Source organism: Triturus cristatus, chromosome 6 (assembly GCF_964204655.1).
Source record: "Triturus cristatus chromosome 6, aTriCri1.1, whole genome shotgun sequence".
Taxonomy (NCBI): Eukaryota; Metazoa; Chordata; class Amphibia; order Caudata; family Salamandridae; genus Triturus; species Triturus cristatus.
Window position 1 is genome coordinate 621,822,998 of NC_140589.1, and position 14,550 is coordinate 621,837,547.

The window sequence follows — 14,550 nt, forward strand, 5'->3', positions numbered from 1 at the left end:
CCATAAACTGCTTTGATCATGATTCCCCTCAGTCCTACTTTAAAAATGCGTCCAATTCGATCCCTGGTCCTGAGGGAGAGCCTTCATTATCTTGGGAGTAAGAGGCTATAGTTTCAGAAATAGAGGAGCGTAATGGTGTGTCCCGAAGTGATGCTAGAGGTAATAGCCACATCGTTATTGCAGGCCTACCTCAGCCCCATTTCAACTGCAACTGTAGTGGGTTGTGGTCTGACTATGTGCATCCGAGTTCTTCCACCTGAGAGACCTTTGTGAGGGCGTCGTGTGAACCATATATTAGATCTATTCTGGTATGCAGGCCGTGTAAACCTGAGTAATGTAATTATTCCCTGTCCTCAGGATGTAGACCCCTCCACGCTTCCCGTATCAGCAAATTGGTGGACCATGTCTGTAGGCTGCGTGCTAGCGCTATGGCCTGCGAACCGGGACTGGGGGGGCAGGAGCAGTCCATGTCTACGTCCTATCTGCAGTTAAAATCCCCATCCCACAAAACAGGGGCCAGCGTGTCTTGCAATAACATGGGTGATGAGTGTAGAAAGCATGCCTGATTGGAGTTAGGTGCATAAAGCGACACAAATGATATCGGAAGACCATCCCGTCGCCCCTCCAAGACCAATTACCTGCCCTCCGTATCAATACGAGTATATCGGACCTCCTACGGGGTCCCAGGTGCCACCATATCAATGCTCCCCTGGCGTAGGTAGTACCTATTACTGTACTCTTCCAGCGCCTACGCATAGTCTCAAATGTTTGTGCAGTGAGATGTCTCTTGCTGCAGAGCAATGTGTATTTTCCGCCTTCGATGGTGTTGGTATACTCGGTAGCACATAGTATATTCCACCAAGCCAGGGGCATTCCAGGTTAATAATGTTATCATTGGGGCCGAGTCATGTATCTGTGGAGGCCCATCACAGTGACTAAATGCATTCCCCCCCTCCCCCGCGACACCCTCCCCCAAACCACCCGTTGATCAGACCCTTCCAAGCAGTTTATGCATCATCTCCCAAGTAATTGGGAAAAACACATCCAGCCCATTGTTGAGAAGCAAAATAAAAATATGGTCCAGTTCCCACTCCCTAGCATGGATAACAACACAAATCAATACTTTAGTAGCTAAAAGTCTATACGTATATGTTGGGGTCTTAATAAGTGGCAGATTTAGGCCTGTGTAATATTCAGTGCTTCCCAGGAAGAGGTCTCATCCAATCAACTCCTCCTGTCCCTTCTGAGGCCTAACCTGTGCCCCCGAAGTGTGTTTTGTGCGGGGGACTCTGTCCATCAGCTGCCAGCTTCCCTGCAACATATTGTCCATCAGCTGCCAGCTTCCCCGCAACATATTCTGAGTACCTGAGGTGATCACGGCTCCTGGAGCATCCGAAGTCAGGCGCCCATCCAGCGCTGTTTGTATTCTGGCACCCGTCAGGTTCTATTTGGGCACTTCATCATTCTGCAGGTGCCTCCTGTCTGCTCCCCATCAGCTACTTCTGGTACGTGTGCCCAAGAAGAGGGGGAGGGGGGAGAACAGGATAGTTCCCCCCTATGCAGTATTTTCACCGGGCTCCTTCCCGTGCAGCTAAATTCCCTCAGTTCTGTAGACCACTCCCCCCAATCTACGTCTCGGTCCTGTATCCCTGTATGACGATCAGAGCGTTAGCTGCCAGGCATCAGTTCCTGGCAGCATCTCAGGTCAGATGCAGGTTTGCTACCGTGCGACTCTCCAGCGCTCGCGTCACCACTACATTGCGCATTCGAAATTCCAGCAGTGATGGGGTTTTTATTTGCGGTGTGTCCGCTGTTCCTTGATCGAGTAACTTCTCCACCCAGCCCATCCTGTCCCACCTCTGTTCCGGCAGCCTCTTCTCCTCACCCCGGTTTGGGAACCTATCGCTGTGGAGTGCGATTCATTGCCCAGTCACTGGTTGCGGCGACCTGCGCTACCTGGTGCTCGTGGTCTCCTCTCCCAGCCCCACAGATCTTTCGTGTTCGCACTTCCTCGGGCGGCCCGACCCAGCCAGTGGGTCCAGACACAGTGTGGAGGTCTTGCGTACTACGATGAGCTTCAGAAGGCTCGTTTTTCCTTAGGATTCTGTCGGGCCTTTCAGAAGTTGCAGACTTTACCATCGTACAGGGCAACTGCCTGATCTGCACAGCATTCCTCTCCTCATATCTTGCCATTCTCTAGGATCCCCCACTGGACCATCCTCCCACTAGTATTCTTCTCTTTCTCACAGGACTCACTAATCTTGGCAAGCAGGCGGGCAGGTACTGGTGCTCTATGCTTAATGGGCAGGTGGTATTCAATTTTTCCAGTGAGCTGGGAGACTGGCAGACCTCAACCCTCAAGACCTGGTAATAGGCAAAAGTCTTGCAGAGCTTCTCCTTCTTGCGCAGCCCAACTGTCTGCTTGACAATTAGGGGCATTGAACCCCTCTTAGAGACCATTCCCAGGTTCTAAATGCAATTTAGTGTCTGAGTCTTTAAAGTTTATGTTGGGAGTTTGCTTCCTTTTGAAGTGCCGTCTCCTCTGTCCTCCCCTTCCTCCAGAAAGCAGTCGGTCACAGCAGAAGTGACACCAAGTCTGATGGCCCCACAACTAAGGCCATGGTACTGACTAGAGATTCAAACCTGGATGTCAGCCACATTATGTATCAAAAGGTTACCCCAGCACCACATCCACTACTCTTTATTATTATTCTCTTATCGGCCCCATCTCCTTCCTGGGAGGCCCTTTTCCATTGACCTCTTCCTGTGTCAAACAGCATCCTTTGAAGGTACTAAAGAGCCTGGCGCTTCTTCCTCCGGTATGTATGTCCCACCCAGCTCACAGGATTGAGCAATCCACAATTCTGTTTGGGCGGTCTTTCTACCTCCACATGCTCCTCCAGTCAGCCCTAAGTCTCCAAAAAAGGAACCAGAGATCTTCCATGTGTTGTATGCACCATCTGCAGGCACACATACACCTAGCACATGCACACTACCCACAGACACTGCACAGTGCTACATACTAACTTGATGTAGGCTGTCGGTGAGTTCAGCACACCAGCAGAACTTTACTTGAGTGAGCCTGTAGTTCTCACTCAAGTTACATAGGTAAAAAGAGTCGGATTACTTCTACTGATCACTGACAGGTATGCTGCCATCTCCACACTCTTGCTGCATAGCTCCAGTCAAAGGCAGAAGCCCTTCACCATTATGAGGGTAGCGCTCCTCCCGGTCCAATATGACCATGAGGTAGATCTATGTCATGAAGCACAACATGATCCATTTTTGCCCATGACAACAAAAAATCAGTACCAGGGATCTAGACATCGTTGCAGCTGGGACACTTAGATCAGGGCTTCAAGTCAGTCACCATGCGAGGGATGTTTCCGTTCCAACAATCGACTTTCCTCTGCTGACGAATGCAAACCCAGCTCTCTGTTGGACGCATTGTTTTAAACTCAAATTCACCCACCCAAACCCCATGTGGTCCTGAAAACTAGAACTCCAAATGTAACAAAAGTGAAACCGTCTTGGGGGTAAACAGGCTATGTTCCAATTGCAAAACAGTTTTTAAAATATTGAATCGTAGCAATGTTATTAGAATAAAAAGCTCAATTATCAAAACATTCTATACCGAGGCATAGAAATAAACCAGAAAATCTTTTTTTCATTGTCTAGTTGCTCATGCGAGCAGGTCCTCATGCCAGGCCCCCCCCCCCACCCCCGCAACGGTCCTCCTCGCCTCCTGTCCAGCTTGTCCACAGTCCGCTTCCCTCTGCTGCCTTTGTTCCACCTCTGCTCGTTTTCCTGCCTCTTTCTACCCGTTATTTTGCACATTTCTGACCTTTAATCTGGCTCTTTCTGCTCGTTTCTGACCTGCCTTTTGTTTTGTGTCTCCTCTGCTCGGTTTTCTGCCTCTCCCCTGCTCGCTCCTGCTGTCTATTTTGCCTTTTTCTGCTAGTTTCTGACCTTTATTGTGCCTCTTTTTGGTAGTTTCTGATCTTTATTCTGCCTCTTCCCTGCTCGTTTCTGACTTTTTTTTTTGCCTCTTTCTGCTTGTTTCTGGCTTTTATTCTGACGCTCGCATCCACAGCACCTAGATACCCCACGGAGTGACAGTGCTGCGCGATATACAAATGCTGATTGATTGAGTCCAGGCAAACTGTATATGAAAAGGGCACAAGAGTAATAGAACGTCGTATTTTACATAAAAATTTAAATATTGAAATGTACTGAACAAGATGTTCTATCTGGCCGATCTTGTACTCAAACGCTCCTCCATCTCATTGTAGTGGAACTTCACCTTGCTTGATGCTACCAGTTCACTTCACTCTGACAGTTCTCTGAAATGATACATTTTACACAATGAATTACAGCTTTTTCAGAAAACAATCTTGTTGCATCTCTATTCAGTTTGAGTGTGTTGGATTGATTAATCATAAGCATCCTTTTGTTACTATGGTGTTGGTGGTAGATGGACCATAACATGACTCTAATAGGTCTTTGGGAGAAGCAGTAAATTGTAAGTAACTCTCCATAGAGAAGTACATTGTGTAACATTTAAATAGGTTTTGCGTTGAACTACCAGTGTATGTTGATTCTCAAATAAGTTTAAGTCGGTCATAGCAAAAGGTTAATTCATACAAGTTGTAAATTAGGGGCTGCAAAGCCCTGTGAATACTGCCACCTGAAACTTTCAAATACCTCCATTTTGTTGTTTAGCAACATTATTTATCATAGACTGTTTGATTCCTAAAATGATATGACCCATTATCTATCAAGGAGGTATAGGATAAAATGGCTCCTTTGATGCAATCTCTCTCCCTCCATCCACACCTGTTGGGGGGAAGAATCCACCTGGTCACCGGAGCATACCCCCAGCCACACAAGTGAGGTGCTGTTTTTATCAGCAGAGTGAAAACGCTGGGTGGTAGAAATGTTGTGGATACCTGTACATTCTGGAACTTTCCCTTACAGAAATGCATGATCTTACCCAAAGTTTGATGTTTTTAGGGCATTTTGGGTAAGAAAATGTAGAGGGATCTAGGAAAGTCACACCACCTGGACTCCCCTGTATGTTTAGTTTTCAGAACTGTCTGAATTTGATTTCCTAGATGGTGGGTGAGCCAGAGCCCAATTAGCACAGATACCAATATCACCATGCTGGGATAATCTGCAACCTTTCCTGCTGCAGGTGATTGTCCAACCACACAAGTAGAGTACCGTTTTTATCAGAAAAAGTGTCTGGCCACACATCAGTGGAACATTAATAGATTTTTTTCCCCCCTCCATTTTAAAGCTTTTGCATGTAAGCCAGTGTGCATGCAAGAAAGAACTCTGGCTGTGGGTATTACATGCTTTTGAACAATCAACAAACACTATATATCCCTACAACCTAGAGGGACTGACGGATGTAACCCAGCAACACTGCCATCAGGGCAAATTGTTCCTGCACTTTTTCCCTTTTTAACATTATTTTCGATTTCAGAGGTTAGCTTCTTTGGGTGAACCATGAGTGTTCTACACAAATGACCCCTTCCTGAATTCTTTATTTAGTCTACTTTTCAGAAATATATAGCTTTCTGCCTTCATCCATGGGTTTTATACTGGTTCCCACCACAAGCATTAAAAAGGTGCAACCACAAAAAAAGGTAATATCGACTACGGTTAAGAAAAAAAAAATGCTAAAAGTATGGCTTTTTTTTTTTAAATAGCTGCTAGTTCTGGAATGCTGAGAAGATGGCAATCTCAGAACAGTAATCCTTATTTTGTGCTATTTTTACAAAACAAAAATTCACTTTCTTGAGCAGCAGTTTCTCACATTTAAAATTAAAAAAAATCAAACGTTTGGTACATTTTGGTTATTTCTTCAGCTCTGTCTTGGGGAAATGCAGAACTTTGAATCCCCAGCACGTGGGGAAAAATGACACAAATTTGGCCTGGATCACTTTTGTGAAAACAATAGGTTATGAAGGCTTAAGCAAACATCCAAAAAGGCTCAGTATAGGGGTGGGGGAGCTGTCATGGGCGCCATCATTTAATGACCCATCATGAAATGAATGAATGAAAATTGGAGTGCTATTGCAATGTTCCCCCCTACGATTGAGACCATCACATTTTTTTAATATATATTCTCAGTCATTTCAGTGCTGTTTTCTAAAACAATCCATTTTATCTGTGATCATTTCTTTTTTTTAATCTTGATGATATATGTATTTTTTGTTTGTAATTTGACCTCTATGATCAAAAAACCATTCAGTTGTGTGTATATTTATGTTTAAACTAATTCTCTATTTACTTTAGGTCAAATTGATTGGGCTGCTTTAGCTCAGGCATGGATTGCTCAACGTGAAGCTACTGGTCCTGACATTGTGGGGCAACAAGCAATAGTATCAAATGGACAAGATGTTACAGTAGTAGAAGCCGAGCCAAACAGCCATGGCGGTTTCCAGTCCGATCCAAACTTTAACAGAATGTGGCAGCCAGGTTTGTGTAGGCCTTTTATTCACTGATGTACTTGGTTATTTTTTGTATTTCCACTGTTTTATGTTGAATCGGTAGAAATTGATATGATGTAACAGTTATAAAATATGCAAATTCTGTTCTTGCTCAGTGTTTATGCTTGGTGCTAAACCAGGCGGTAAATGCCTGACACCAGGCACTGTATTAAAATATAATTTTCTTGCTGGTGCATGCAGGACTGAATTACGCTCTAAGCTGACTAACCAGTGGTGGCTGGTGACATTTGAAAGTGGTAGGGCGTTGAGTGCTATGTCGCAATACGTTTTTGAAAAAAAGAATGGGCAAATAGAGCATTTAAGGCAAAATTGAGAGAGCAAGAAGGTTTATAAAGCAATTGTGAATCTGTAGATTTGAAATAGTTAAACACATAACAAAATACCCCATATCCTTCTGCATTAAATATGTTCAACAGTTAGGTTACTGTGGTGTGCAAATCCGCGTTATTAGCTGTAATTAACAAGTGAGTCCTGTGAAGTGAGGCTCAGGCAGGGCGGGAAACCGAATGAACATGCACGCTCACGCCAAGTCTGCACTAAGCTGGTTTTATATCTGTCCTTGCACTGGCTCTGTGACTTTTAAGCCCTACAGTAATGCTTCAGTCCAGTGGAAAGGTTCTGACACATTGCTCTAGACTAGAATTTAGTATCATCTAAATAGGTGAATGTGTTCATGTGTAATGTAACTTGCTCATGTAAAGTGCTCCAATGCTTTCGAGTCAAAACGCTACATAAAACTGCAAAAATAATTATATATATCTTTTCAATAGTTCGACTTCCTGTGTTTACTCCATGCATTCCTGGTTGACACGTGGTGCACAATTGCATTGGCATCTGTAGCAGAGCGACTGCAATGGAAAGAGGAGTCCAACAGCTACTACAATCGGATCTATTCTATAAAAGCGCCAATTTCGAAATGCAGACAGTGCATTGTGAGGTAAACACATGCACAACCTCGGACAACTATGACATCTTTTAGACTTTCGAAAGCTCACTAAATCAGCTTTTTAAACAGTAATTGAGCACTAGGGCGCTGCCAGAGGCTTTCTCTTCACATCATATAAGCGCCACAGCCCACAGTACTACCTACTTTTGAATGTACCAAGTTCAAATTGTGGCCTTGGCTCATAAGTCATAATCATGTAATTTCGGGCAAATTGCTTCCCCTCTATGCTTAAAAAGGAAAAAATGTACTGTAACCTTCTTTGCGCTGTGACTAAGTCGTGGAAAGTTTCAAGAGCCAAATTTTGACTTTAATACACGTGCTGACAACCGGTATCGCAGTTTACAATGCAGGCCATTCATCCAGAGTGTTACATAACATCTAGGGGCTCACAAGCAGGGCTCTCCTGATTTCTAGGTTCATTGTACCTGCCGGTTCTCGCACCACACAGACAAATTAGGCACAATGGAACTGGTGACAAAATTACAGAAGTTGGGACAATGAGCCTGTAGTTTTAATCAAGGTTTCCCACTCAACCAATTGAGTGATCCTGTGCACCCTACGTCTCACAAAGCTGACAAAATTGGCGACGCGTTTAAACTTATTTAACAAACTTCAATGTATTAAAGTCTAAAAAGACGTAATCGCCTCGCCACCTTTCATGAATCATGACATCTGAAATGGAACACATTCTAGCCGGATTATTCATGTCACACATAAATCAACATGGCTCAAGGCCCGCCATTTCTTTGACCAAGATAGCACAGGTGCACGTAGTTGTATAATATAAAACAAAAGTGCTCTCACCCCAGCCGGGCAACGATCCTCTGTGATTGCAGTATATACATTGCGCCAGTGCTGGTTTCCCTCCTGAACAGCTAACGTGAATACCTGCTGCGTGCTGATTATCCCGGATATTAAATCGGAGCTGCTAACTCTTCCACAGCCCACTCTCTCAGCTTTCAACATCCAATCAGGAGACTTAAACAACAGTACAAACATGAAGGGAGTGCTTCACTTGTTGCCACCCACTTCACTTTGTCCATGTAGGCCAGCCCGGCCCCTTACCATTTAGTTCAATTGCGCTCTGCTGAAAACGCCTGGGCTTCACCATAAGCGCCCCATTGAAAAGTAAACCATTGCCACTTCCTCCGGCCACTCCCATCATGCTGACATCACTCTCCTCGTGTGTATCTCGAGGGCGAGCAATAGCCCTCGTCCCGGCCAGTACATGCGCCGGAGGAGGACTCTCAGACCTCACTCCTTACTTCAAAAAAAAAAAAAAAACCTTGCATTTTTGGGGGAATTAGCAGGAAGCAGTGAGCGCTTAAATTTAAAGCTGCTCAATGGTGTTCATCCTTCTCCAGTATTGGGGTGTCTTTCATAGATTCACATGCTTGAATATTCCCCGTCGTCGGAGTGGGAGTCCCACGGTAAATAATATAGCAATATATACAGTGATAATATATATATATATATATATATATATATATATACCTATACATACGTAATTATATAAAAACAGAGATATAAGCATGTAATAACCTAAAGAATGTCCCTATATGAAATTTCCATAGAGATACATGGAAAGAGAAAAAAGACATTCGCAGTCTATCTCTGTCATTATGTTAGTCCAAACTACGGCCAATCAGGCGCCAGCTCCTCTCTAAAACCTTCTCCTCAGAGCTCCTCACCTCAGATTTTCTACCGCACGTCGTGTGACAGGGAGTCTCCCTGAGCTCTGCTCAGTTTTTGTCAGTCAGAATGTCTTCAAGTAAGAAATCTTTGTTTAGACCATGTTCTTCGTGTGGAAAGCTGCGTTTATTTTCTGAGGACCCACACAGTAAGTGTATTTACTGTTTGTACCCAGATCATGAAGTGGCAAAATGTAAATTTTGTAGAACCTTTTCTACAAAGACTTTAAAGGACAGAGAAGGCCGTCTCTTAATATGGCTACAGAGACTGAAGGATAAAGATGACCCAGTGTCTGATATGGAAAGTCTTCTTTCTGGCCGTTCTCAGACAGCCTCTAAGCGCAGTAGTGTGCAGGAGTTACCATCTCCTTTCCTCAAGAAAAAGAAACTGTCTTTGACTCTGACAGCTGCCACTTCTGCTGTCTCACCTACTGTTTTGTCGCCTTCGGGACATAGTTCTCAGGCTGTAGAGGCGTCTACTTCCCAGTCCTCAGGAAAAAGACTGTCCGCCTCGTCGACGATGCTGCCGACGACGAGATCTGCTGTATCAGGCTCGTCGACGGTGACTCTGACGACGACATCAGCTGCTTCGTCGTCGACGAGTGTTCTGTCGACGTTATCCTCGTCGACGGTGACCATCAGTACTACAAGGGCGGTGACTTCTATTTTGCCCTTTACATCGTCGTCGACGAAGAAGGTAAAGGTACCGTCGACGCTACCCATGTCGTCGACGAAGACGTCGTCGATCTCGTCGGCGTCCACTCCGTCGACGAAGAAGAAGAAGATCCCGTCGACGGGATCGTCGACGGTGGCTTCGTCGACGGTGGCTTCGTCGGCGGCGGCTTCGTCGACTAAAGCCTCGTCGACTAAAGCCTCGTCGGCGACGGCTCCGTCGACGGCGGCTCCGTCGACGTCGATTTCGTTGGCACAGATTCCGCCGACAACTATTCCGTCGACCATCGTTCCATTATCGACAGCTCCGTCGACGAGGCCTTCTTCGAAGACGTCCACAGTGCATACCATGCAGCAGTCGACGGCAGGTTCTTTCATAAAGATAAAGGTGAACAGGATATCGTCTGCCCAAAGGTCAAGGAGGGAACAGCTACCTCACGCAACTTCAGCGTCGCTTTCATCATTCACTGGGGTTCCTTTGACACCATTACCAACTAATGCTAGCCTCGATAGGCAGGAAGAGATTATTCCTGTAGGGGATGCGCAGCCTCCTTCACCTTTATTTGCTACGGATTCTGATCAGGAGTCCGAGGGTTTACCGGACTCCTTTGGAACGGCGCAAAGCCCATCCAACTTGATAATTAAATGCCAGGATGACAGCAGTGAGGATGAAGATCCAGTTTACATACAGCAGGTGCCTGCGAAACATGCAACGGCGACTCTTCCATTGTCGCTCATAACTAATCTCCAACGCATGTTGGACGACTATAATCAACGCTTTCCTCTATCTCCACAACGTTCTGAGGTCCCGTCAACTCCTGTGGTTCCAACAACTATACCACCGATACCAATTGTAAATCCTTTACCTCTGCTACCCTCTGCACCACCAAGGCAGGTCCCAGAGAGAGTGTTGCCTCACTATGAGCCTCCGCAGGAAGTCCCTCAAGAAACAGAAGAGGGTGAAATCCCAGATGATAAAGGGGATGTGGATAACGATGACGTTGATATGGCGGAGTGGGACAATTACCAAGCACAAACACCATCCCCCTCTCAGATAGTAACAGGGGATTCACCTCCAGTGGACATAGCGAACTTTCACCAACTAATGGAGAGGGCGGCGCAACGTTTTAAACTGACAACGGAGCGCAGAGAGGAAGATTGTTTACTTTATGATTTCAAAAGTCAACCTTTTAAACAGACTCATGCTATTCCTATTGTGGAATTTATTTGGGAAGAAGGCAAGAAGTTGATGCAAACACCCAATACCTTGCCGGCACAGGTGCCTCGATTAGAGAAGAAATATAAGGCACCAATAGGAACCCCAGCATGCCTCACGGGACAGGCTAAACCTGAGTCAGTCGTTACGCAGGCAGCGCAACGTAAGGCGAAAAATCCGGCGTCGACTGTCACCGCACCACCGGATCGTGACGGACGTCGTATGGATGCCATAGGGCGTAAATTCTCTTCAATGGCCTCTTCTGTGGTTAGAGCAGCTAATGCCTTGGCCATATTGGGTCGCTATGACCGACAAGTGTGGGCTGATATTTCAGATGTGCTGCAAGAGTTGCCGGAGCCATCTAAGGCAGAAGCAATGAAGTTGCTTCAAGAGGGAGAAGCAGCATCGGCGGAGATAATTGATTGTGCAGTAGACATCGCCTGCACGGGGTTCCGTCAGCTTGCCGGAGCGGCTGTTCTGCGCAGGCAAGGATGGTTAAGATCAACATGCTTTCGTCAGGAGGTACAGTCCATGATCCTTAACATGGCTTATGACGGCGAGGCGTTATTTGGAAGTCACGTTGATGAGGCACTCCAGTCCATAAAGAAGGATACTGAGACAGCTAGATCCTTAGGAAACCTACAATTTCAAAGGCAAAATTTTCGTGGTGCACGCGAACGCGGCACCTCCTCCAATTTTCGAAGGGGTAGTAATCAATACAGACCCTATAATCAAGGATCCAACCGATATTCGAATGGCCAGCAACAGCAATCTTCACGACAGCAGGCCTCCAAGTCGTATAGAGGGAAATCCTCATACAGAGGAAACGCATCTAAAAGACAGTGACTCTTTCCGGACATGCAGGGTTGGAGGTGGAATCTCTCTGTTCTTTTCTCAATGGTCCTCCGTCACAAGGGACCGTTGGGTTTTGGACATTGTGAAAAAAGGACACGCCTTAGAATTCACCAAATTCCCTCCTTCCACACCACCCTCCGGACCACCACCTGCTCACATGTAAGAACTTTTACATCAAGTTCGACTTCTAAAGCAGAAGGGAGCTGTAGAATTGGTGCCAGTATCTCAAAGGGGAAAGGGTTTTTATTCCCGATTCTTTCTGATCACAAAGAAGAACGGAGAGTGGAGGCCCATCCTCGATCTAAGGGCACTAAACAAATACCTAAAGAGCCAATCCTTTCGTATGATGACGCTAGTAGACATCTTGCGTCTACTCTCGCAGGAAGATTTCATGGCAACAATAGATCTCCAGGATGCCTATTTTCATATTCCTATATTACAAAGGCATCGGAAGTTCCTGCGCTTTCGAGTGGGTCAACACGATTACCAATTCAAAGTGTTACCGTTTGGTCTGCGCTCGGCCCCTTGTGTGTTCACGAAGGTACTAGCTCCAGTGATAGCGTTTCTGCGACTTCAGGGAGTGCAAATTTTTCCATATCTGGACGATTTTCTCCTGAAATCTCAGTCAAGCACTCACCTAAAACAGCACATACTTCTATGCCAGAACGTGTTTCGCTCATTAGGTCTGTCCATAAATGCAGCGAAATCCCAACCTCATCCTGCTCAACAAAGGGATTTTCTGGGAGCAACTCTGGAAACGGTATCATCAAAAGCGTTTCTCTCCCAAGAGCGTCTGCAAAAGATTCTACGGCTGGTGGCTTTGATCAGGTCAAAAGAGTCAGTTTCTGTGAGATTGTTAAAATCGTTTCTGGGGATGGCGTCATCCTCCATTGCCTTAGTTCCCCATTGCAGGCTGAGAACACGTCCTATTCAGGAAGCACTGGATGTTCAGTGGCATCAAACGGGTTCTTTCCACGACATGGTACGTGTCACAGATCAAATGAGGTCAGCACTCGCATGGTGGACAAATCCAGCCAACTTGACAGAAGGCACGTCTTTTCTGTCGGTGCCGCCGGACAGGACAATCACGACAGACGCCTCATTAGAGGGATGGGGTGCACATTTGGAGGATCTCTAGGTAAAAGGGAGATGGTCAACACATCAAAGAACTTGGCACATCAACAGGTTGGAGTTGATGGCGATTTATCTCGCTCTAAAGTCATTTCTGCCCTTGATCCAAGGAGAATCAGTGCTAATACAGACAGACAACACAACCTGTATGCACTATGTGAACAAACAGGGCGGAACAAAATCCCCAAATCTGTTCAGGTTAGCTAAAAGAATTTGGGACTGGTCTCTCAGTCATCAAATCATGATTACAGCAGTACACCTACCGGGAGTATCCAATGTCCTAGCGGATTCCCTGAGCAGGTCCTCCTCGTCGACCCACGAGTGGGAATTACACCAACCCACTCTAGAGAGGATATTCCAACTATGGGGTCGTCCGCAACTGGATCTCTTTGCTACGCCGGAGAACCGGAAATGCCGGAATTATGCAAGCTGGCATCCCCACAAAGAGTCGCAGGGGAATGCCCTTTTGATAAACTGGTGCAATCTATTTGCGTACGCCTTTCCTCCAATTCCCCTCATACCTCGGGTCCTTTGGAAGATGAAGAGACAACCTTGCCACCTGATTCTAATAGCCCCACGCTGGCCCCGACAAGCGTGGTTCTCAGAACTGCTCCTGATGTCCCAATGTCAACCAATCCTCCTGCAACATCGGAAAGATCTGCTCACAATGAGCGAAGGGAGAATTTGTCATCCAAATCCCTCCTCACTGAGCTTATCGGCCTGGAACCTGAACACCATGAGTTCGCCCATCTAGACATCCCGCAGGATTGTAGGGATATTTTGGCCCAAGCAAGAGCACCCTCTACAATCAGGACGTACAAGTTCAAATGGAAAAGATTCTGCCACTGGTGTGCTTCTAACGGAGTCCACCCGATACACTCCACGGCGCACCAATTACTACCTTTCTTCTTGCACCTAGCTAATTCTGGACTGTCTCATGCAACCCTACGGGTTTTCCTAGCAGCAATTTCCCGTTTCCGGCAGGATGGATCAAATTCCATTTGTTCCTCAAGAATAATCCGCCAATTTTTTAAAGGTTTGTTTCGGAAATTCCCGCCAATTCGGCGCCCTCCTCCGTTGTGGCATCTTAACGTTGTGTTGGCGCAATTGATGAGACCTCCGTTCGAGCCCATTCACAAGGCCGACTTAAAATATCTAACTTGGAAGGTCGCACTACTTCTGGCATTAACGTCTTCACGTCGTGTCAGTGACATTCATGCTTTTACCATCAAACCTCCGTTCCTGCAGTTCAAACCGGATGCTGTAGTGTTACGCACCAATCCATCATTCCTACCCAAGGTGCCTACTGATTTTCATATTAATGAACCAGTAATATTAAAGACCTTTTTTGCCAATCCTCAGACACCTGCAGAGCAAAGATTGCACTCTTTGGACGTGAGGCGATGCCTAAAGTTCTACATCAGTAGGACAATTTCGTTTCGAAAATCCGATCAACTTTTTATAGCATATGGACGTTGTCATAAAGGACGTCAGGTTACTAAGCCGACGATTGCACGCTGG

General features: G+C 46.0%; 1 protein-coding gene across 2 annotated transcripts in view; it reads left to right on the top strand.

Moving 5' to 3' along the window:
• Nucleotides 1–14,550, top strand: part of PNISR (PNN interacting serine and arginine rich protein) — a 362,924-nt gene that overhangs the window by 83,708 nt on the left and 264,666 nt on the right. For both annotated transcript variants that reach the window (XM_085611119.1, XM_085611118.1), the window contains exon 3: nt 6,304–6,486. In XM_085611119.1, coding sequence (XP_085467245.1) covers nt 6,304–6,486 — 183 coding nt within the window. The remainder of the gene's footprint in view (nt 1–6,303; nt 6,487–14,550) is intronic.